General features: G+C 41.0%; 1 protein-coding gene across 10 annotated transcripts in view; it reads right to left on the reverse strand.

The window, feature by feature from the left end:
• The window catches only part of LOC117965833 (butyrophilin subfamily 1 member A1-like), an 80183-nt gene that overhangs the window by 38930 nt on the left and 14826 nt on the right, over window positions 1-26427 (reverse strand). For 4 of the 10 annotated variants that reach the window (XM_059018483.1, XM_059018484.1, XM_059018481.1 and 1 more), the window contains 9 exons: window positions 20381-20527; window positions 7169-7242; window positions 6556-6897; window positions 5617-5898; window positions 4870-4977; window positions 4740-4766; window positions 2451-2477; window positions 1963-1992; window positions 1794-1820 (listed from right to left, as the gene is read on the reverse strand). In XM_059018483.1, coding sequence (XP_058874466.1) covers window positions 1794-1820; window positions 1963-1992; window positions 2451-2477; window positions 4740-4766; window positions 4870-4977; window positions 5617-5898; window positions 6556-6897; window positions 7169-7238 — 913 coding nt within the window. In that variant the 5' untranslated portion in view covers window positions 7239-7242; window positions 20381-20527. Of the gene's footprint in view, window positions 1-1793; window positions 1821-1962; window positions 1993-2450; window positions 2478-4739; window positions 4767-4869; window positions 4978-5616; window positions 5899-6555; window positions 6898-7168; window positions 7243-8224; window positions 8370-20380; window positions 20528-23112; window positions 24212-26427 lie in introns of those variants that run through there. The other 6 variants (XM_059018482.1, XM_059018488.1, XM_059018480.1 and 3 more) reach the window with 6 other exon arrangements.

Genomic DNA, 26427 nt, shown 5'->3' on the forward strand with positions numbered 1-26427 from the left:
TTCTTGGTAGAAAAAACCTGAAATTGTTTGGACATCACCAGATATCCTTGATTTAATTAAGAAATGGACATGGATTAACAATGCTAGTTAACAGTTATAAACGGGAGGTAAAGGGAACAGAAATAAACGTTGAAAAGTACCAAGCCTATAACAAGAGTATTTAAAAGAAAGACATTTAACGAACATAAATAACAATGAAGGTAAATAATAATAATAATAATAATAATAATAATAATAATAATAATAATAAATAATTATAATTTGTTTTGCAATCCATCATAATAGGAAGGGTAGGTCACCTCTGCAAGTGTCAAGGAAGTGGGAAATTTAAACCACATTTTATTAATTTGGCTGACGCTTTTATCCAAAGCGACTTAGATTTATACCAATATATACAGCTGGGCATTTTTTACTAGCAATGTGACCCAGTGACGTAGGCTACCTTGCTCAAGTGTGCAAACAGCAGTGCACCCGGGATTGAATGTACTGTAGTTGTTTTTTTAATAACATTTAATTACATTTAATAAAAACAGATTACTTCAGATCAATTGGCATGCAGTTAGTTTATACACATGGTAGTAGTAATACAAATAAAACTTACCAATCTGTTATGTAGGCGATCGCCTTCATCGATGTCCGACTCGCTTTCGTCAGATGCGTTGCTTTCGGTTTCACACGGCTCAAATTGATATGGCTGTATGCCACACACAGCAACAACGAGCCCGCTGTCATCAAGAACACTGCCCTCCCCATTACACTCATCGTTTTCATTAACTTCTGAGGTAGTACAGTCAGTGAAATCACAGCTTCTCATCAACGTGTTTTCAATAATATTCACCATCTTTTCAGCCACCGAGTTCACTCTGTGACATCACAAGTCAGATTTCACCATCTATTTCCTTGTTGGATAGAAACCTACTGGAACGCTATTTGTAACCCAAAAAGCAGTCATAAAAAATTTTTGTGTTTTTATATCAAATCAGAATAGGAAGATCATTTTTTTGCATTTGGGTTCCCCTTTAATGACTGTAATAAAGTGTGTCCAGCAGAAAATACTTTATTGTTCATTCTACCTTTAATAAAAAATAGTCACTTAACATGTTGCAATCTTGATTATATGTTCTGCTTGTTAATCAATAACTAAGGCTTGGCCGATTTAAAAGACCATTTAGTTGTTTCAACAGAATCTTTTTTTATTTTTAATGAGATCGTTTTATATGAACCCGTTTCTCAGCTGTGATTGAGCGACACGAACAGCTCAACTAGAATCAGCTGAATTCGTAAAGGACAGGAGAAAAGCCGAGGTACAAAAACTGAAATCAGAATCCCAACCTATAGGACATCACCTGGGATATGCATCCCCTTTGAAGAGAACAGGAGAAGGATAGAGGGAGGGGTACACTCATGAGAGGAGAGGTGCAGACAGGCTCCAGATTGTGACTCTCTTAATAATGTGTAGAAAGAATGTCTGTACCAAGTTTCATCACAATCAGATCAGCAGTTCTCTAGATGCATGTCAAAGTGTAACATATGGAGCCCTGCAGTGTCTACATGTGATCTTCACTTCACAGTGAGTTCACAATCTGGGGCATTATAACTAAACACACTTTCTCCTCTCCTTTTCAGTGTTTCCTTTGGGAGGCACACGAGGCTGGCGTTAGCTGAGCTGGGAGTGCACAGAGGTTTAAATGGGGCACAATGTAAATATAGATGTAAACACAGTGAGTGAGACGGGGCTCCTCGCTGTTCTTTTACCCTCCACTGTGAAAGGAATCCATTGAAGAGACACATACCTGCTGAGCTGAGGATCCACTTCCATTCTAGAACACAGAAATAAAGAGAGCATTATTTTACAATCACTCCTCCTGTACTTTCTACAGTTCAGAAGATGTGCAGCACACACTAACCGGCAGGGCTGTGCTGGGGTGAGTCAGGCTGTGGATTTCCACACACTCTACATACCTGATTTAAGGACCTCTCGCTTCACAGACTCTGTGAAAAGAAGAGAGCTGGATTACATTCTGAACACTGAGGTGTAAAATCACCTTTTGAATACCACTGAATAATAGATCACTCTGTATCAAGCAAGTTAGTCTAACTGTAACTGACATAAGATATCCTGGAGCAGGTCCAGTAGTGATGGTCTGCATGCACACATGGAGTTGTGGGCCCAATTCTGAAGAGATTCTGAAACCATGATTTCACTAGACAGACAGAATGATAGAAAGCTAACAGATAGAAGAACAGAAAGCTAACACAGGCACACAGACAGATAGAAGGATAGAAAGCTAACACAGGCACACAGACAGATAGAAGGATAGAAAGCTAACACAGACACACAGACAGAAGGATAGAAAGTTAACACAGACACACAGAAGGATAGAAAGCTAACACAGACACATAGGATAGAAACCTTTGTGGTAATTCTGAAAATAAAAACCAATTCTTACCAAGTTCCTTACGAAGGCACTTAGCAGCTAAAAAAATGAATCAGACAGAACAGTGTGTGGTTATTTCAGCTCCAGTACAGATTAAAATGAATCAGACAGAACAGTGTGTGGTTATTTCAGCTCCAGTACAGATTAAAATGAATCAGACAGAACAGTGTGTGGTTATTTCAGCTCCAGTGCAGATTAAAATGAATCAGACAGAACAGTGTGTGGTTATTTCAGATCCAGTACAGATTAAACTGCAGTATAAAAAACACAACCAGTTAAATGAGCAGGCTGTCCATGTAAAAATGAATCTGCTGTCTTAAGTACATAAAACATCAAATCTAAAATTGCTACAATTTTCAACATCCCTCCATAAAGAAATATTTATATTCCTAAACCTTTGTGTCCAAAAAACCACAGCTTTTTTAAAATTTCAATTTTAATAGATTAATTTATTTAACCAGGAGATGTACCCATTGAGACCAGTGTCTCGTTTACAAGGGGGTCCTGGAAAACAATACACGGACAATTACAATGTATATAAACAATAGCAATGTAAAAACAAAAAAATTGCAATGCATATAAACAATTGCAATGTACAGTGCCGTAAAAAACTATTTGCCCCGTCTGATTTTCTGCATTTTTGGACATTTTTCACATTGTATTTGGTCAGATTTTTGGGGGGGTTGTAGTAGTATATAGAGGGAGTCTGAGAGAAAAAATGACACCAAAGTTTGGTGCTTCTTTCATTTGTTTGGTGTGCAAGGTAATCAAACATGCAATCTTCAGGTGTGAAAAAGTTATTCCACCCCCCCCCCCCCCCCCCCCCGTTAACTCAACCCAATTAAAGGGATAATTAGGGTCAGCTGTTTGAATACTTTGGTTAACAACCAGGCCTGATTTGGGCAAGCCCTGCCCAATATAAATCTGACTGACTTTGGCCCTTACCATCAGAGTGAAGTTGTCAGCACACAGGTTCTAGAGCCACATCATGCCACGAACAAATCAGTGCTTATCAGTCTGGAAAGGGTTACAAAGCCATTTCTAAGGCTCTGGGACTCCACCGAACCACAGTCAGAGCCATATTGTCCAAATGGAGAAAGTTTGGGACAGTAGTAAATCTTTCCAGGAGTGGCCGTCCTGCCGAAATCGCTCCAAGAGCAAACGTAAAATCATCCAGGAAGTCACAAGGAACCCTAGAACAACATCCAGGGATCTGCAGGCCTCTTTCGCCTCGGCTAAGGTCAGTGTTCATGACTCCACCATCAGGAAGACACTGGGCAAAAATGGGATTCATGGCAGAGTAGCAAGGCAGAAACCATTGCTCACTAAGAACATCATGAATACGCGTCTCAAGTTTGCCAAAAAGCACCTGCATGATCCTCAAGAGTTCTGGAACAATGTTCTATGGACAGATGAGTCAAAAGTTGAACTTTTTGGCCGACATGGGCCCCGTTATGTGTCTGGCGAAAACCAAACACTGCATTCCACAGTAAGAACCTCATACCAACGGTCAAGCATGGTGGTGGTAGTGTCATGGTTTGGGGATGCTTTGCTGCATCAGGACCTGGACGCCTTGCCATCATTGAAGGAACCATGAATTCTGCTCTGTATCAGAGAATTCTACAGGAGAATGTCAGGCCATCCACCCGTGAGCTGAAGCTGAAGCGCAGCTGGGTCATGCAGCAAGACAATGATCCGAAACACAGGAGCAAGTCTACACCAGAATGGTTGAAGAACAAGAAATTTTAAGTTTTGGAATGGCCTAATCAATGTCCAGACCTAAACCCCATAGAGATGTTGTGGCAGGACCTGAAACGAGCAGTTCATGCTCGAAAACCCACAAACGTCATCGAGTTGAAGCAGTTCTGCAAATTACTTTTTCACACAGGGGCATTCGGTGTTGCATAACTTTCTTTAATAAATAAATGAAATATGTATCAATTTTTGTGTTATTTGTTCACTCAGGGTCACTTTTATCTAATATTAGGTTTTGGTTGAAGATCTGATAACATTCAGTGTCAAAAATATGCAAAAATGCAGAAAATCAGACGGGGGCAAATACTTTTTCACGGCACTGTATATAAACAATAGCAATGTAAAAACAATAGTAATGTATATAAACAATAACAATGTACCAACAACACAATGACAAAGTGTGACTCAAACTGAATCAGCAGCACAGAGATCAAAATAACAGACTAAATAAGACAGCTATCTATTTGTTAATGTGGACTGCAGGAGATGCATTGCCAGGCGGTTCTGAGCAATTTTCAGCATCTCTTCATTAAGTGCTTTACTTACCCTTAGGCTCAAGCTTTCTCTCCATGGCTAGAAGAAAAACAGAACAGTCCATATTATTGTAAACCTGTTTGACATGTTTAAAATGCACAGAGCTATATGAAATGCCTCATGATAATGATAAAGTTCATACCATCCATTCTTCTCCATTGGATCACCAGCGGAGGAATGGCTCCAATACTGAGAGCTAAAGTCAAGAAGAAAGCCACCATCCATCCAGAGACTCCTGGGAAAAAATCACCTGGAAAACAACACAGCAGCTCAACACACTGGAACACACACACCCCTCCCAACACTGAACCACACCCCTCATAGTGAGCATTCCACACACCCCTCCCAACACTGAACCACACCCCTCATAGTGAGCATTCCACACACCCCTCCCAACACTGAACCACACCCCTCATAGTGAGCATTCCACACACCCCTCCCAACACTGACACACCCCCTCATAGTGAGCATTCCACACACCCCTCCCAACACTGAGCCACACCCCTCATAGTGAGCATTCCACACACCCCTCCCAACACTGACCACACCCCCTCATAGTGAGCATTCCACACACCCCTCCCAACACTGAGCCACACCCCCTCATAGTGAGCATTCCACACACCCCTCCCAACACTGACCACACCCCTCCCAACACTGAGCCACACCCCCTCATAGTGAGCATTCCACACACCCCTCCCAACACTGACCACACCCCTCATAGTGAGCATTCCACACACCCCTCCCAACACTGACCACACCCCTTCATTGACTCAGATATGGACTGGTCCACTAGTTCATGTATTTGATTCAGATGTTGATGCCCCATCATGGTGACTGTAATCTATGGTCAGTGTCAGTCAGGCTCAATCCACAAACATGTGATACTCACTGGATATGTGGAGTTTGGATTCCCAGTCTGGTTTGGGTATTTTACTTCTAACCAGACAGGAGAACACGTTGGACTGCTGTTTGATTTTGATGTAGCTGCTGACACTGAGGAGTCCCCGACTGTCACTCAGCAGTGTTGGGCTGGACAGTGATGTCACATTGTTTCCATCCCTGTCTCTCCAGATCACTTCAGGTTCAGGGTACCACCCCTCTGATCTACACACCAGCCGGGTCTGCTCTCCTTGTGTAGAGTCCATAGAGATTGAGGGCTGGGTCCCCAGAGCTGTCAGGGAATAGAGACAGTAAGACACACACAGATAGACACACCAGCCAGGTCTGCTCTCCTTGTTTAGAGTCCAGAGTTTGAGGGCTGGGTCCTCAGAGCTGTCAGGGAGTAGAGAGAGTATTTAACACTGTTTCCAATCCATTAAACCAGCCATGTGCTGGTACAGGCAGGCCAGTAGTGCAGCATTATCAATCCAAGCCACATAGACATGTATTGTGCAGAATTATTAAAAACACAACATGGAAATTTGATTTTTTTATCTTCAAGTGTAGGGATCATCAAACAGGATAAATATAAAACCATTCTGTGTTTAGTGTTGATAGGGTTCAGTAGTAAACTGTTCTTGATGTAAATGCCTACCTTCCATTGGGTGCATACTTGTACTAATCCCCGTGACAAGTTTCACATAGTAATTTCAAACTATTTTTAAATGTAACTTCAATGCTAAACCTTTATTCTAGACTGCACTATTCTGTCCTCAGAGCTCATATTATCACATCATGTGCAGGGCCTAGCTCCTTTGTATCTTATTAGGTATTCAAGGTAATAAAGTGACCAGAATTGGTGATATTATGTGGGGTCTAACTGGAGAATTATATAATCTTAGATAAAGTTCCTACAATTTGTATCAAACACTTGTTTATCAAACACTACCTGTAACTATCAGTTCAGTAAGCCCTTCTTCATCATGATTATCAGCGTAGCAGGTATAGACGCCTGTGTCAGCGGGCTGGAGGTTTCTCAGATGCAGAGAGATATCGCCTGTCTGCAGTGCAGAGGGAGGGAGAGCAGTGCGGCCCCGGTAAGGTATGTCCTGTCTTCCTAGCTGATCCTTTTTGTTTAGATATAAATGAACAGGCGTGTCGAATCTGTCCCTGTACCACCTCACTTCCATGTCCACAGCACTGATTCTGGATGAAATGTGACAGGGCAGGATGACATCATCACCAGGCTCAGCAATGACAGGCTGATCAGAGCCAACGACACGCCATGCATCTGAGAAAGAAAAGACAAGGTTAGGCAATAGAAAAACATAAAAAACCTGTTTCTTAAAAAAGCATCTTCAGTAGAATAAGTATTTGCAAGCTGTATGTAGGGTTGGTGCTCCTCCTGGAAGTTCTTTGAGCTCAATGCTATACATCCACACAGAGACAATAAACACACTGACAGTTAAATATTTTATCTCAATGGATCTTTCCTGATGAAATATCTTCATGTTAGAGATGGCAGGTTGTCTCATCAGTTTCATTTCTACAGTCCCTCTCACCTTGTGTAGAAACAGCTGGTAGCAAACTCAAGACAATGAGACAGGTCCTCCCCAGGAATATCATCTTCATTTCCCTGGAAAACACCACAAGATCTGTTGGTTAAAGCTGTGTGACACAACTAGAGATGCAGACTGTGACACACTGAGCTAACACAATGTAGGATCAGCACAGCCCAGTTCTGTAGAGCAGCGGTTCCCAAACTGTGGTACGCGAGCAGTCTGCCAGTGACACGTCAAAGCAGTTTGTGTGTGTTCATTTGTCTTCGGGAATATGGAGCAAGCTGTGCATGTATTCTTTCTTTTTCACCATCTAGTGGCTGTCGTAGAATACCGGATGTTTAAAAACAATTTTGATTTGTGATGGTTTCTGCCTCGTGTTATGACAAGACTGTGCACTGAATTTACAAGTTAATCATTTTGAATACAACTTCAAAGTCTCTAATATGGATAAGTGGCTGACTTTTGGTTCCCTGAAGAGATAACATTCTGAAACACACCAAAGGCCTGTTGATGAACCGGGTGACGCATCACTTCTAATCAATACAAATATCACAGAGGAAGGGAATTCTTGTGCAGTTTGCTGGTTCTATCTTGAGTTCTGTGCTGATGTGATTTACATTGTTTAGAGGTGATTGGACTTGTTTAAAAGAACGATGTTAATAAATACAGTGTATAATGCCAGCGCTGTGTGTGCTATGCGAAGGCACAGCCATCGTTTGTATATTTTCTTTAATCATGATTGTAACAGGGGATGTGTTACATGTGTGGGTAGTCACTGGAAAATACTGAGAGACACAGAGCATGGATGCTGATACGCCGCTCAGGCACGCAGATTTAATTTAAACACAGTATGGACCCTAGGGTACCAGCAATGATAGACCTAGTGTCACATTTAATAAAGAAAACAAAACAAACACAAAGCTAAAAATAAAAGCCTGCCACACAAAGCGACGCGCGCTAGTCCCACTAAACGGAATGTCCTGCTCCAGGAACCTGCTAGTCTACGGTAACCCTCTCTATACTGTTTTGGGATTCACATCCCCTAAGCTGACCTACTTCTGTTCTGTTGCTTCTGAAGTGCTGGCCTCCCAGCGACTCCGGGCCGTTCTGACAGTCCTGGCTGGGCAATCGCCTCCACAGGCCTCGTCTTGCAGTAAAAGGGCTCTGTGGTAGTAGTTCCTGCAGAGCGGACGCTTCCCTCCTGGATGTATACAAACACGCTCCCATTCAGCGCCCGTCTGTACAGCAATGGCCTTGCAGCAGCCCCGAGCTGTAGCACAGCAGCTATTTGAGCTCTGCACTCATCCCCAGGCACGCCCCACTGCCAATCCGGACTTCCAGATCAGCTTAGCTCAGGATGAGCCTCCCGCTCAGCTGGTTGCTTAGCAACGCGTCTCCGGCTGCGCGTCGCAGCTGATTTCTCACAGGCACACACGCTTGCTCAGGAACCAGCGACCCGGCTCCCTGTCACATTGATATAACTGTAGGCTCTATAAAATTGACTCTGCATGTTGCGGCTTTCCAGTTCATTTCATACAGTTCATCATCCTGTTCTTCAATATCGGACCTTCAGGCAGTCAAAACCACACAGGACTACATACAAGAACACAGTGATGCACTTCATACAATGTTTCAAAGGAAGCTAGTCTGTATGTCGTTCTGCCTAGCAGTGCACTAGTTTTCATGTTAACTGCACTGGATTTCACATTGCCAGTGTAACAGGGTTAAGCTTTCTTTGCACTTTATTTTGTATTTATAATTTAAGAGGTTTCATTTTTCTATTGCACTTTGATTATTTTACACTGATATGTTTTTTTTTAAAGCATGTGTGAATGCGTGTAAGGAAATCACGTTGTAATTGATTAATTAGTCCAATTGTTTGTAGCTGAATATTTCATAAAGCTTCATTAAGAAGAATGAGGGGAGAGCAGGGAGGACATTCAGGATAACAAGCAGTTTGTGTGAGCATGGATGCCGGGCTGGGAAGGAGGAGCGGCGGTAGGGTTTTTGAGAAATTGCTACTCTGTGTGTGAAGTTCATGAACTGTAGTGTGTACTGACGGGGGGGTGTATCTGCATATAGCAATTGGAGCTCATGTGTTGCCGCTGCTGCTACATTCTTAGCCCGGGAGCGGCTCTGCCTGTAGTGAGAGGGGTAGGGGCAGAGCTAGAATGGCTCCTACGGGATTGTTTAGCCTATAAAATGAAAAGCCACTTCCTTTCTTTGATAGATGTGAGAATGGGATTATTTAGCCAATGGAATACGTGCCCGATGCTTGGTATCTGAACTTCATTGGGAGACGAGATTGTGGACGGAGTCCTCAACCATATCTCCAATTCACCAATGTAACTAAATGGATTGTTTTACTGCTAGGTGCCCTTTAGTGCTTCACAATCTGTGATGCTGACTTGCGAACGACAGTGTCAAACTTGTTCAGCTGATGTTAACTAACGTGCCTAACGTTTTACGAAGCCCAGGATCCATTTGAGATTCAATTTTTGTAAATGCGAAAAGCATGTTTTATCTTATTAAAAACATTGAACTCCATTTTTGCTTGCTCTCTGCTTTTATTGTGGTTCATGCATTGCTCTGTCTCAATAAAGTAACATGTGCTGTTAAACTAGGGTAAAATTTGGGAAACATTTTAGTTGCTCTTTTTTATAGATGTGGTGTAGTCAGATTACTGCACGGCACGGTAGTGGCTTAGCCCGAGTGTAGCTGTGCCCACTGATCTATTGGTGCCGGTGTCGCACACACTGATCCAGCGGTGCCGGTGTCGCACACACTGATCCAGCGGTGCCGGTGTCGCACACACTGATCCAGCGGTGCCGGTGTCGCACACACTGATCCAGCGGTGCCGGTGTCGCACACACTGATCCAGCGGTGCCGGTGTCGCACACACTGATCCAGCGGTGCCGGTGTCGCACACACTGATCCAGCGGTGCCGGTGTCGCACACACTGATCCAGCGGTGCCGGTGTCGCACACACTGATCCAGCGGTGCCGGTGTCGCACACACTGCTCCAGCGGTGCCGGTGTCGCACACACTGCTCCAGCGGTGCCGGTGTCGCACACACTGCTCCAGCGGTGCCGGTGTCGCACACACTGCTCTAGCGGTGCCGGTGTCGCACACACTGCTATAGTGGTGCTGGTGTCACACACACTGCTCTAGCGGTGCCGGTGTCGCACACACTGCTCCAGCGGTGCCGGTGTCGCACACACTGCTCTAGCGGTGCCGGTGTCGCACACACTGCTCTAGTGGTGCTGGTATCACCTCACACTGCTATAGTGGTGCTGGTGTCACACACACTGCTATACTGGTGCTGGTGTCACACACACTGCTATACTGGTGCTGGTGTCATCACTGACTGGGTTAATATGTTTTCGCAAAGTGCAGATAAAACAAGACACTCTCTTTGTAATAACAGCCTATCTACATTCCCTCCCCTCCTAGGTCTATTAATTCTTTCTATTCCGCAAAATTTCAAGGAGGCAACATTGCGCTTATACACATGAAAATGTTTAGCAACCACGGAGGTCATGTCTATCTGTCTAATAGCACTCTTATGCTGTGATATTCATGTTTTTAAAGTTCTGCTAGTTTTTCCTACATGTGCAAGTCCACATGGACAAAATCACATTTTGGGTACTGCAATTGATTACACCTCTAACTTTAATTGTTATACCTGTGTGGGGGTGCTGGAAGGTGTCAGTTTTGTAAGTATTGTTACATTGTGCACAATTATGACAATGATAGTACCCAGGTAGAATACCAAAGTGGCAGGTAGGTGTAGGCTTATAATGATCCACTCTTACTAAAAGATCTTTGAGATTTCTATCTCTCTTAAAACAAAACAATGACGGCGTTTTAAACTCTATCGGTAACAAACTATCCGAAGCAATAATGTTCCAATGTTTCAAAATGAGATCCTCAATTGTCTTAGATGCAGGACTATATGTAGTAATGCATACAATCCTAGATTGTTTAGTTACATCCGTAGATTTTGTTTTTAGTACTGTACGTCCGACGAAAACAAAAACCGTAGGAAATACTATTCTGCATTGTATTACAGTGTTTAGTATTATTATTGGTCCATCTGATCTTGTTGTTTCAGTTCACCCATAAATGCAACACAGTGACTCTTGTATGTTACACGCGGGAACGAGATTTGAGGTTAGTTTGTTAAACGGAGTAGAATATATGCTGTTAAAATTGAACACAAATTCTCCCATGGATGAGTGGTAAAAGCCAATGCCTGGCTTCAGCACGGGGAGCTGTCCTCACAGGCCCCAGTCTAGGCTGCTGGTTGACATTTTAAAAAAAAAAAAAAAAAAAAAAAAAAAAAGGCATTTTCTGAATAACCAAATCGTTATAAAAGTTAAACTGTGTGGTTTCTTTTTGTGCCCAATAATTAGCTTTATGTATGAATCAAGCAAAAGGACAAAACATCCTACATTTCAGCCTTGACTTCAGTTTAGTGGCCTGGGTGCCCTCTACACATTTATTTAACAAGGCCATTTTGACCTTGCCAATTAAGAGCCCTGTGTGATGCTTTCAGGAGCTTCCGAGTCACACTGCAAAAGTCCACTAACGCAGGCGGCTGCAGATTCAGCATGAAAGCAATAAAAACACAGTTTATTACAGCAGCCAGAGTGGTTGTCTTTTGCTTCATTTACTTTCTTTGCAGATTTTTAACCAGGCGAACATGATGTGCCGAATGGCCTCCTCTCGCTAGTAAACATGTCTTCTGTTCTAGTTATAAAAAGTCTGCTTTCAGGAAAGTATTTCTGTGTTATTTTGTTATCTATAAGAATTAAGAGATTCCTTGTAATTGGAGTATTTGAAGCCAGTCGAAAGCCACAGGTCTCTTTTTATAGGTAAGAAATAAAGATAATGGTGTCTTTTACCCCAAGTGTTGCGCTTTCTCACCAGTTTAATTTGAATTTTACAGTCAGTGGCCAGCAGTCCAGATAAGCTGCGTACTTGCAGTTTATACGCATTAAAAAAAAACAAAAAAAAAAAAAAAAATCAGGAAATACACACCAAATTTCAATTGAATGTGTGAAAATACACGTAACAATTCTGCTGCACAGCTTGTCTACCTGTTGTCTTTGCAGCCAATCACAGTAAGAATAAGAAAAATTCACAGGTCGAGGTATAAACACTCCAGTCCAGCTACAAATCCAACTGGAAGCATCATCAGAGGCAACCACTAAAATAAGGTGCCTACAACAGTAAACAAACTTTTCTATCTGATTAATGCATTTCCTTATTTTATTTATCTGTATGGCTTTATATTGAGGTTTTAACATGATCACCGAGTTTAAAATGTAATGTTAAAATATAAGGTAATTAATTTGCAGTCAATGTGATATCGTACTTCGATGCGCTGAGCTGATGGACTTGCAGAACACACGCGTGGTTGTACAGGAGTTCAAAGTAACATTGCAGTTAAAATGGAAGGCCTACCCCATTACTATCAAAGATTGTACAGTATTTAACGAGATTACTCATGAAAGGTAAGGTTGTATTTTACCCCCTGAAAATACATTTTACTCTGTGTTAAAATCAGAGGGTAAGCTACTCCCAGACCCAGTGGCAATGACCTATGAATACACTGGAACTGGTTTTCAGCAGGAAAATAAAACATACATTTAAACATATATTGTACCATTTAACATGTAATGGATATACGATCCAAAGTATGGTGATAGTATGAATATCATGATACTGTGCATGGTATCGTATCGAGGCTCCTAACTGAGGTATCACACAACACTAGTGCAGACTGTGTACTGTGCATGGTATCGTATCGAGACTCCTCCCTAACTGAGGTATCACACAACACTAGTGCAGACTGTGTACTGTGCATGGTATCGTATCGAGGCTCCTAACTGAGGTATCACACAACACTAGTGCAGACTGTGTACTGTGCATGGTATCGTATCGAGACTCCTCCCTAACTGAGGTATCACACAACACTAGTGCAGACTGTGTACTGTGCATGGTATCGTATCGAGACTCCTAACTGAGGTATCACACAACACTAGTGCAGGCTGTGTACTGTGCATGGTATCGTATCGAGACTCCTAACTGAGGTATCACACGACACTAGTGCAGACTGTGTACTGTGCATGGTATCGTATCGAGACTCCTAACTGAGGTATCACACAACACTAGTGCAGACTGTGTACTGTGCATGGTATCGTATCGAGACTCCTCCCTAACTGAGGTATCACACAACACTAGTGCAGGCTGTGTACTGTGCATGGTATCGTATCGAGACTCCTAACTGAGGTATCACACAACACTAGTGCAGACTGTGTACCGTGCATGGTATCGTATCGAGACTCCTCACTGAGGTATCACACAACACTAGTGCAGGCTGTGTACTGTGCATGGTATCGTATCGAGACTCCTAACTGAGGTATCACACAACACTAGTGCAGACTGTGTACTGTGCATGGTATCGTATCGAGACTCCTAACTGAGGTATCACACAACACTAGTGCAGACTGTGTACTGTGCATGGTATCGTATCGAGACTCCTCACTGAGGTATCACACAACACTAGTGCAGACTGTGTACTGTGCATGGTATCGTATCGAGACTCCTCACTGAGGTATCACACAACACTAGTGCAGACTGTGTACTGTGCATGGTATCGTATCGAGACTCCCCCCTAACTGAGGTATCACACAACACTAGTGCAGACTGTGTACTGTGCATGGTATTGTATCGAGACTCCTCACTGAGGTATCACACAACACTAGTGCAGACTGTGTACTGTGCATGGTATCGTATCGAGACTCCTCACTGAGGTATCACACAACACTAGTGCAGACTGTGTACTGTGCATGGTATCGTATCGAGACTCCTCCCTAACTGAGGTATCACACAACACTAGTGCAGATTGTGTACTGTGCATGGTATCGTATCGAGACTCCTCCCTAACTGAGGTATCACACAACACTAGTGCAGACTGTGTACTGTGCATGGTAAATATACATATTGTGACAGAAAAAAAGCCCAAGCATTTTGGAAAGTAACGCAAACAATAATTTTATACAGTATATAAAAAGTGAAAGCCCAGAAAAAAAAAAAATATATATATATAATGACTTACATAAAACTCAAACAGTTTAACCCCTACGCAAAGGACCTCTCTAGTTTCAGGACTTAAATCCGAGAACGCAATCTCTCTTTTGGGATGTCTCACAGCCCTAATAAGCCATCAAGCAATCAAATCAGTCTTTCTGAGCCTGTCACTGAATAAGGCTCGGCACTTCAGCGATACCTCATTTAGGGAGTATCGATACGACACCATGCACAGTACCATGACATTAGAGACTATCACCATACTTTGGATCTTATGTCCGTTACATGTTAAATGGCTGTGTGTATTTAAAGGTCATTGCCACCGATGATAAAATTAATATAAAAGTGGTAAGAAAGCACAACACTGTGTAAAAGACACCATTTTCTTTATTTAAAAAGAGAACTCGTTTCAGCCAGCTTCAAAAACTCCAATTACAAGGACTCTCTTCATTCTGATATATAATAAAATAACACAGAAATACTTTTCTTGAAGCAGTCTTTTTATAATCAAGCCAGATGTTTTACATACAGGGGTATCTTAGAAGTGCTACAAAATGTGAGCAAGGAATGAAAAAATGAAGCACATGTGGAAGCTGATTTACACGGTTACTTTGAGAAATGGCTTGATGAGGTTCTTGGATCAATAAACAACCAAATAAGCAAGATGGGCCAAATGGACCTCCTCTTGCTTGTAACATTTCTTATGTTCTTAAAGTCACATACAACATAACACCTCCATGAATCTATACTGTGCAAATATTTTAGAAAGTAAAACAAGTGAACACAGAGTATCATGCTAAACTAGACTAGCCCGATTGATTCATGTACACTGTGAAACATTTCTCTTAACCCTTTGAGTAGTGAGTTCTAAAATGCACTGCCGGTCCTACAGGAGTGAGATTTTTTTTTCTGTCATAAGCATGCGCTTGATTATTACAAGTACAACGTACAAGCAAGCTGAAAGCTATTATGTCTGTATGTATGTATGTAATGAATACTGACAAAATACAGACAAATCATTTTTACCGTCAATAAATAAAACAAATAAATACACTGTTTAATTTTGTCCTAGGGAAAGGTTTTGACTAAAAAATAACAGGTAGACAATAAACAACAAATAGGGTGGAACAACCACAACACGTCCTAAAAAAAAAAAAAAAAGGGCTGAATTAGAGGGAGAGAGCAAGCGAGAGAGAGAGAGAGAGAGAGAGAGAGAGAGAGAGAGAGAGAGAGAGAGAGAGATGAATAAATCATATCTGGGTAAACAGGTGGTGGGGTCGGAGGGAGTGAGAGTGCCTAATGCTTCAGCGTTTGATACTCCTTGAAGCATGGAGCAATCTGAATTCAGTATTACTTCTAAAACTTCTTTCTCACTGAGCAATTTTTGCCAGTTTACAAACACTGTTGACATTTTTGTGATGGTTTATTGTATGTAATTCAGTCAATATCTAGCAGAGGGCGCACGAGACCAATAAAAGGTGTTACAGAAACTTGGTGTAACAAGATATTGTTATCAGAAGTTTTGTAAGCTCAGTAATTCAAGTTTAAAGTTGCAGAACGTACCGTTCGTACTCCCTGGGGACCAGAGAGCAGTGAACATACCGGTACGTTCGTACTACTCAAAGGGTTAAATGAACACAGTAATGTGTTACATTAGGGAATACACACAAATGCTATATTCCTTCATTTTAAACACTATGCGTTCATTTTACATTTGTATAGTGTTAAAGATATTTTGAAAATCACCAAGAAATAATTTAATAAATTTGTTCAACGGATTAAAAAAAAAAAAAAAGGTACTTCTTGCAAAGAACCGCTTTACTAAAAACACTGCTAACATACTCAATTCAATAGTGAAAAGTTCAAATTTAAGTATTATATTGAACGCTATGTTTCTAAAACAAACAGGCCACTTCTGTAGATGCCTTCCTCTTACGTGCTATTAGAACAGAACTCTGTTTGAGCGTATTGAAGCCAAATGTCTTCGTCAAAACAACGCCCCAGTGCATCTTAAATAAGAACACAAGACATTCTACTAGCGAGAGGAGGCCATTCGGCACATCATGATCGTCTGGTTGTTAAAAATCTTGCACAGAAAGTAAACTAGACAAAAGACAACCACTCTGGCTACTGTAATAAACTGCAAGTACTTTTTATTGCTTTCATGCTGAACCTGTAGCCGTCTGCAGTGTGACTCGGAAGCTTTATAGGTCCTGTGCTTTCCTCTGCAGGTGAAGCGTCACATTGATCCTGTTAGGGAAACATGCTGGCAATGAAGTCTATTCATTCTGGTCTTTCCACCGCTGATGCATGCAATTCAACACACAGGACTTTCACAGCTATCACAACACACAGGGCTCTACACATAAAATACAGACAGGACTCTCACAGCTATCACAACACACAGGGCTCTACACATAAAATACAGACAGGACTTTCACAGCTATCACAACACACAGGGCTCTACACAAAATACAGACAGGACTTTCACAGCTATCACAACACACAGGGCTCTACACATAAAATACAGACAGGACTTTCACAGCTATCACAACACACAGGGCTCTACACATAAAATACAGACAGGACTTTCACAGCTATTACAACACACAGGGCTCTACACATAAAATACAGACAGGACTCTCACAGCTATCACAACACACAGGGCTCTACACATAAAATACAGACAGGACTTTCACAACACACAGGGCTCTACACATAAAATACACACAGGACTTTCACAGCTGTCACAACACACAGGGCTCTACACATAAAATACAGACAGGACTTTCACAGCTATCACAACACACAGGGCTCTACACATAAAATACAGACAGGACTTTCACAGCTATCACAACACACAGGGCTCTACGCATAAAATACAGACAGGACTTTCACAGCTATCACAACACACAGGGCTCTACACATAAAATACAGACAGGACTTTCACAGCTATCACAACACACAGGGCTCTACACATAAAATACAGACAGGACTTTCACAGCTATCACAACACACAGGGCTCTACACATAAAATACAGACAGGACTTTCACAACACACAGGGCTCTACACATAAAATACACACAGGACTTTCACAGCTGTCACAACACACAGGGCTCTACACATAAAATACAGACAGGACTTTCACAGCTATCACATCACACTTACATAAAATACAGATTAACATGTAGAGTTTTAACCCTTTCCGGTCCTACATTGCAATTTTCCCTTTCCGGTCCATGTCGGACCCTGTCCTACATCATCAAAAAGACGCAAAAAACAGGTCTCTAGTTGATTTTTCTCCGGAAAATAATAACTTGGATCGCATTACCGAGGAGTTTGGTAATAAAACAAGTGATCAGGAGATGATTTATCGGTATGCACGACTATCAAGAGGTATGTGAAAAAAACAGCGAACGAGGGCTGGGGCGGGGCTGGAGATTACTGAGTGTCCTGTTGATATGCAGAGTCTTTTAAACATGTTTTACTGTGAAAAAATTACTTTTAAACAGCGCGTCTAAAATAAACTGCACGTGTGAAAATAAATTGGACCTGACGTGCCTGAGACGCACTGAATAAATGGACTGCTAAGGGTTAATGACACGTCAGCAAATTAGATTTTTGCAGCTTCTAGCAAATGTACTGTAATGACGAAATAAACAAGAATCAATTAACTCCCTTTTGATCGGCTTCTAGTTTTATTTTTATTTGCATTTATTCCTGTTTTACTGTGACTGTGACTTTTTATAAAGTAATATGCACTGGGATTCACTTACTTAAATAAAACTAAAAGAATGGAAGAAACCGCAGTAAAAGTAAACTTTGGTAAGAGATTGGGGTGGCGATCTGAAAGATGTTTCAATAAACTGGTGGCATTTCCTCCTTTGCTGTTGTCATGTGACTGAAATCCAAGCTTCTCTCCTGCATTCACCATGACTGCTGCAGTCACTGAATTTTCCCAGAGCATGCAGGGTAGTTGGTCTCTTCCGCTAAGCGGAAATGAGTCTGCTTAGTTCATATTGTTTTTAAAGCACTCAATTTGTTTTTCGTATTTTCAATACGATGTTTTTATTTTACCCCGACATTAGGTATCAGAGGATTTTGGTATCATGATATTTGGTATCGATATAAAGCGGAACACTACTAGGAACAAAACAACAGTATCCCTACAAGCCAGTTTAGATGCCACACTTCAAAAACGCCCCAGAGGAAACGCATGTACCAGCGTGTATCCTGAAGTGGAAGAGGAGGACAGGATGAGAGCAGGCTTGCACTTGGCAGTACGAGCACCACACCGCATCACTGGATTGATTGATTTGTTTGTTTGTTTTCTTACAGTGGTGGCAAAACGTATTGCATCACCTCATTATCTTTACAATGGCTGCTTTATGAGTTCTGCACCATGTAGTTCGTTTTTCTATAGATTTTTGTTTTTTGTTATTGTTGATGTGCTGTTCGTAGTTATAGTAAATTCTATAACTTTTGTCTATAAATATGATTCTCTTCATAGTGTAAAATGATTTCAAGTCAGGAAACATACAGCACATTATGTTTATATCCCAAATGAAATGCATGTATTTGTTTGTTTGCTTACAGTGGTGGCCGCATTCATTGCAGCAGTCCAATACAGTTAGGTTTACTGCTTTGTCGCCATTTATGTTTTGTTGGTTTAGTAAGTTTTTCCATAGACTTGAATTGCTATTCGTGGATATATTGAATTATATTCGTGGATATATTGAATTCTACAACGTGTGTATATAAATATGATTTTTCTCTTCACAATGCAAAACTATTGAATAATTTAATAAAAACCAACTGCATTTTTTACTTGTATTCATATATTTCATGGTTAAAAGGTTTTACGTATGACTTGGCAATGAACACTGTGATATTTTGCTTAGTCTGGACTACTTTCATAAAATAGCTGACAGTGCTGTGAACAGGGCGTTCTGTCATACAGACCAGGGCTCGGACAAGATCTTGTAGCTCCTCAACGGTAAAAGAGAGTCGAATAAAAAATCAGATTTTAAAACCCTCATAAAATTTCACAACTAACGTCTGAATATTTTTTCTATATCTAACTTAGAAAGGGGTTGAAATTGGCAGTTTTTTTTTTTTTTATATTTATTATTTTACATTACAATGTTTTGGGGGGCATGGCTTACATAAATATACATTCCACACCAAAATACATGATACCACTGGAAACAGACAGGTAAGCCCTTTCTGTAGATATACTGGGTTTTAATTTCTGATTTAAGGTTGCTAAAACACAAAGGGGTCATATTCATGCCTGTATGAGGCCATTCTGCTTAGGCATCAAAGGGTTAAAATAAGCACCTAAAATGAATAATAAAAACCAAAAAACAGAAGCCTGAATTATAATTTAAATCCAACTGACTGGGTTTCCGCTAACCCAACTGACTGGGTCTCCACTAACCCAACTGACTGGGTCTCCACTAACCCAATTGACTGGGTCTCCACTAACCCAACTGACTATGAATGGCATGTAAAGGAGCTCTATAAATGACATGTAAAGCTCTCTGAGATCCTGTGGTATGGATGGAGCTCTATAAATGACACGTAAAGCTCTTTGAGATCCTGTGCTACGAAAGGAGCTCTATAAATGACATGTAAAGCTCTTGAGATCCTGTGCTATGAAAGGAGCTCTATAAATTACATGTAAAGCTCTTTGAGATCCTGTGGTATGGAAGGAGCTCTATAAATGACATGTAAAGCTCTTTGAGATCCTGTGGTATGGAAGGAGCTCTATAAATGACATGTAAAGCTCTTGGAGATCCAGTGGTATGGCAGGAGCTCTATAAATGACATGTAAAGCTCTTGGAGATCCAGTGGTATGGCAGGAGCTCTATAAATGACATGTAAAGCTCTTTGAGATCCTGTGGTATGGAAGGAGCTCTATAAATGACATGTAAAGCTCTTTGAGATCCTGTGGTATGGAAGGAGCTCTATAAATGACATGTAAAGCTCTTGGAGATCCAGTGGTATGGCAGGAGCTCTATAAATGACATGTAAAGCTCTTTGAGATCCTGTGGTATGGAAGGCACTATATACATAAAATAAATTATAACTTAAGTACAGAGGACACTTACAGCCCAGCGCAGGATCCAGGAGACGAGCTCAGTGGTTATAACCGGACCTGGGTTCAACTCCTATAACACTCACTCTGCTCCGCTACACCTCCTTCCTGACTGAAGTCTGCGTTGTGTGTGTTTGTTACAGTACCAACGACCAACTTCCTGTAAAGAACACAGAGTGAGAGAGAGAGGGGTAGTGTGTCTGCTACTTGACATTAGGATCATATTAACAATTACACAAAAACAAACACCATGTCAATTATTTTAACGCAAGTTTTCATCTCTTATCAAGGAAGGAAGAAGCCATTTGAGACCCTGCTGGGTTCCACTCCCAGCATGCACTGCAGTGTGTTATCAATAACAAGTGAGGTTCTGTACCCGAGTGTGAGTGTGGCCAAAGATATTCTATTAACAAGATACTCGACTCTGCTGATTTTCAATGGAGACTTCCGTCTCACTGCGCGCAAAGCATTGTGGTATATACAGAGAGCTCGGCAGAACTGTTTCTATGGAGAGTCAATGGAGTAGGCGGAAGAAATGTTGCTGGTTTGTGCTGGTTTTCGCCATGTTAAAAAAATGCATCAAACTTTTGAAGTCGATTTCACACTTGCCCAAAGCCTTTTGAAGAAAAGGGCAACATTAGCAAATTATGAGCAGTGTGGAGTAGTTGTTAGGGCTCTGGGCTCTGGACTCTTGACTGGAGGGTCGTGGGTTCAATCCCCAGTGGGGACACTGCTGTTGTACCCTTGAGCAAGGTACTTTACCTAGATTGCTCCAGTAAAAACCCAACTGTATAAATGGGTAATTCTATGTAAAAATAATGCGGTATCTTTTAACAATTGTAAGTCGCCCTGGATAAGGGCATCAGCTAAGAAATAAATAATAATAATAATAATATGACAATACGTAATTATAAAAAATGCTGTTTTCTGAGCACTGTCCTGTTCAGCATGCGCAGAAACATTACTCTAAAGAAGCGACGCCTGCATGCAAGTCCAGGTGTGTGCAGGAAAGACAGGCAGGTGAGCTATGTACTACTATTCTTAACACTGAAATTAACTTAAAACCGTGTTTAACAGTCTTATGTTTATCTATCTATCTATATATATTTAAATATAGGTTATTACAATTAAACAAGACATTACATAATATATGGTATTTTATGTGTAAAGTGAAGTTAAAGCTTTTTTATATTTAATCTTTGTAGTTTAATTGATACATTATTTTGTTTATAAACTATTAAATATGGTGCTGAATAGAAGATAAGGAGACAGAAGTGTGAAGTTAACATTTATTATTCTTGGAGAAACCATTTTTATTCAAATAACTCACTATTCAGTGGTACAGTTAACACATCACAGTTTATATTTACAAAAATTAATTTGCAACAATTACATAACCAGAAACTTAGATTTACAAATGTGTTCTTTATTATTTTTTTAAACACTAAATAGACTACAGGCAACAATTACATATTATTATTAAATATATACAGCAGAGTACTTTTCAGTCTTTTTTTTAAACTAATAGCAACAAAGAAAGCTCTTAGTTCAATTAAGGCTTCAATGAAGTCACTTTGAGCTGATTTACATTAAAATCCAGCAGAGACAGTGCCTGGGTGGAGCCTGGATTTACATAGAGGTGATGCATTTAATAGAACAAAACGAAACGTATTCATTAAATCATGTAACAGTCTGGTAACAGCGGTTACTTTTGAAATACATAACATTACGACATGAAATATTATCAAGACACTGCAATACATTACGGTAAAGAAACTACCGGCAGCTACTTGGACAAGCAGGTTAAAAAAAAAAGGTAATGTTCATCTGTATATTTGTTATGAAATTATTTCACAAATAATTAACACACACAAAAATAGTAATAAAATATATCTGACATGATGCAGCTTTTAAATGTCCCGTTACCCGCTCCAGAAAGCTGTCAATAAATATTACCATCGATCAGCCGTGACTGTATTTACTGCGCATGCGCCGCGGAACAGGACAGCGCTCAGGAAACAGCATGTTTCATATTAATTACGTGTTGTCATAATTTGCTAATGTTGCGTTTTCTTCAAAGGGCCTTGGGCAAGTGTGAAATCGACTTAAAGTCTGATGCATTTTTTTAACATGGCGAAAACCAGCAACAATTCTTACGCCTCCACTGACTCTCCGTAGAAAATATTCTGCCGAGCTCTCTCAGCAATGATTTACGCGCAGTGAGGCGGAACTAAAGGCGGAGTGGAGCATCTTGTTAAATGTTATATATCTTTGTAACGGCGCAGTTACACCCGACTGCAGAGAGATTTCAAACTACACGCTCTGCATCGTTCACATGACTGAACCCCAGAGGACAGGACAGGACAGCACACTCACAATCATTACTAACGAGAGCAACAGCGAAACACTCCCATCGCATACTATACGACATGTTTACAGAAACATACCTCAGCTTGATATAAATCTACGAATATAACGAGTGACACTGTTTTAGAGCTCTACGCATTTCTATTATAAGAGCCGTTTCACTTTCGTTTAAGTTTGTATTTTCATATTGCATCGCCCTTGTTTGTCTGTTAGACAGGAAGTGGGCATCGGCCTCAATGCCAGCGAGCAGGGATAAAGAGCAGAGGAAGACAGGAAGGGGGTACATTCGAGATCTCTGTTCTAAAAACAGTGGAATAAAAATCCTGCAATACTCTCTGGCGATTAAGTGCTGAAAATGAAAAGAGAGAGGGTTCCTACCTCGTTGTTTTGTCCACTCGACCGCACTGCGCAGCTAGAAATCAACTTCCTCTCTGAGAATGTGCGCTGACAGGAAGGGCGCGCCCGAGCGCGGAAACGAAACGACTGAACTCCTCCCCGAATTGCAACATCGTTCATAACTGAGTCAGGACGGAGCTAGCCAAGAATAATCTGCAAGCACAGCCGAGACCTGCGCCGCGCCCACCCTCTCCCCCCGAGGTTTATAACGACACAGAGAGGATATCAGCAGATTGTTATATGCAGTTTGTTTAAATACAAACGGTTAGTTAACAGTTTGTTGTTTTTTGTTTCTGAATACGACACTATTATAGACTTGTGAGTACTGCGGTTCTGACTCTGCAATATAATACGGACTGTGTGGTTTTGTACAGGGCTGTGACAGCAGCGATATACAGGAATATACGTGTTCTCATTCAGGAAATGCACTGCTCCGATTGGCTTGTTTACACATCATCACGTGCAGCTCATTTTAAAGTAGTTTGCCAATCTTCCTGTGACCACTGTCATCACATTTCTGCAACATGTCTGTCGTGGAGAGATCAATCTCATCTCTGTGACAGCAAAGCAGGGCAAGACCACACAGCCGATCTGCACACATGGAAGATCTTGTCCAGCCCTTAAACAATTAATAATATTATTGCAACTGAACAACTTGTCGGCTAAAATAAAAACCGCTTCAGCAAGTAGATATTTAATGTGCTTTGTATTGTTGTGCAATGCGTGTGTATATGGTATAACAATACGACATTAATGCTTTGTGTTTAATTGTTTTGTATATTTTGTTTGTGATGTGTATCGTGCAGTACGAAACAAAATGAACCAAAATATGCCTATGTATATTGCTGCTAAGGGTTAAACTCAGATTATTCTTTGGTAATGTGCAGACCGCTACACACATTAGGTTAAACTAGTTTTCTGGATATGCGGCCCATAATAAAAGTTTAGTTGCGCACCTTTGCACTAGAGGTTTAGAATTGCAATATTAATAAGCTGGTTCACTGCACTGCAGTTTACAAGCCTCTTCCACTAGAGGTTTAGAATTACAATATTAATAAGCTGGTTCACTACACTGCAGTTTACAAGCCTCTTCCACTAGAGGTTTAGAATTGCAATATTAATAAGCTGGTTCACTACACTGCAGTTTACAAGCCTCTTCCACTAGAGGTTTAGAATTGCAATATTAATAAGCTGGTTCACTACACTGCAGTTTACAAGCCTCTTCCACTAGAGGTTTAGAATTGCAATATTAATAAGCCTCTTCCACTAGAGGTTTTGAATTGCAATATTAATAAGCTGGTTCACTACACTGCAGTTACAAGCCTCTTCGCATAGTTTATGACTAGGAACCTACCGAAATCGCGATTTCGCGGAAATCGTGAAATTGAGGGGTCACCGCGAAATTCACCTCTTAGGGGCCAATGCATACAAACAAGTACGGAGAGGAAAAAAAGAAAAATTGTTTAAATGAACTACTGCACAACGCAAGCGACGCAAACTAAGTATCTTCCTTCTGCAGATAGCCTTTTTTATTCCTTCGCCGTCCCGTGTGCATTGCACTTACGCAAAAAACAAACAAAAAATGTCCACAAGTAACATTTACAAAATAAATTCCCCAAAGCAGTTAACGTTCTTGTTTTAATCAGCCGATCAGTGCGTCTTTACTGCTTTTATGTGACCTGTACTGTGCCGGAGTGGGCGGGACAAAGGTGGTGCCGCGTCGTTTTCATTTAGGCTGCTTAAATCTAGTTTTCAGCATTGGAGGGAAAATTGTAAAAATGGACGACAAAAAAAGCAAAGTATATTTCGGCTGATGGTCGTTTAAAGATATTTCCCAAAGAAACTACATGCAGACTGGGGTAATTGTTTTCCATATCTTAATGTGTCTTTGGAGAAAATACAATCGATCGCTATTTAGCTTCAGAATCACACATTAAACAAAAGGCTACTTCAGAGGCTACTGAACAGAACGTAAAATAAACAGCTTTCAGAAACCAAACTGGAAAGTCAGCGCAGACAAGAAGTATTCCTGTCTGCAAGTTAAATCAGTACTAAAATGATCCAGCACAGCCACCTCGCTTCAACCTGCTGCTTACAGTTTGAATTTTAGACCCGAATAGCCACGTCTTCTTTGTTTTGACTCGGTACTAATAAAATAAATGATTGGATAGGACAAATAACATGACAACAAACGTGCTGCATAGATTGACTTTATTAAACTCTACCAGATGCCCCTGTGTAACCAAGTTTTTGGGCTGTTTCTAATCGATTTCCACATCTGTATAACTTGGCAAAGCTTTGCCTTAACTTCCAACCAATTCAGTGGATGCAGACGTGCAGTCTCAATGTATGGGCAAGTCAACTGCAGGGGGATGCTGCATACTCGCCTTTAACAAATGCCAGCACTCTGTTTCAGTAAGGAAGCAAGTACCACTATTTTTAGGCTTTACAGTGTTCTGAAATACTGTCTACTTAGGTTTATTTAATGTTTAAACATGTCCGCGAAATCCTAATTTTATTCCGCAACATACCAGTGAAAAATACGTAAATTTACCGCGATTTAAGTAGACCCCTATTTATGACATGTTTACAGAAACATCCCATGGATGCCTTTAGCTTGATATAAATCTACGAATATAACGAGTGACACTGTTTTAGAGCTCTACGCATTTCTATTATAAGAGCCGTTTCACTTTCGTTTAAGTTTGTATTTTCATATTGCATCGCCCTTGTTTGTCTGTTAGACAGGAAGTGGGCATCGGCCTCAATGCCAGCGAGCAGGGATAAAGAGCAGAGGAAGAGAGGAAGGGGGTACATTCGAGATCTCTGTTCTAAAAACAGTGGAATAAAAATCCTGCAATACTCTCTAGGCGATTAAGTGCTGAAAATGAAAAGAGAGAGGGTTCCTACCTCGTTGTTTTGTCCACTCGACCGCACTGCGCAGCTAGAAATCAACTTCCTCTCTGAGAATGTGCGCTGACAGGAAGGGCGCGCCCGAGCGCGGAAACCAAACAACTGAACTCCTCCCCGAATTGCAACATCGTTCATAACTGAGTCAGGACGGAGCTAGCCAAGAATAATCTGCAAGCACAGCCGAGACCTGCGCCGCGCCCACCCTCTCCCCCCGAGGTTTATAACGACACAGAGAGGATATCAGCAGATTGTTATATGCAGTTTGTTTAAATACAAACGTTTAGTTAACAGTTTGTTTTTTTTTTTGTTTTTTTTCTAAATACTACACTATTATAGACTTGTGAGTACTGCGGTTCTGACTCTGCAATATAATACGGACTGTGT

Source organism: Acipenser ruthenus, chromosome 60, assembly GCF_902713425.1.
Source record: "Acipenser ruthenus chromosome 60, fAciRut3.2 maternal haplotype, whole genome shotgun sequence".
Classification (NCBI taxonomy): Eukaryota; Metazoa; Chordata; class Actinopteri; order Acipenseriformes; family Acipenseridae; genus Acipenser; species Acipenser ruthenus.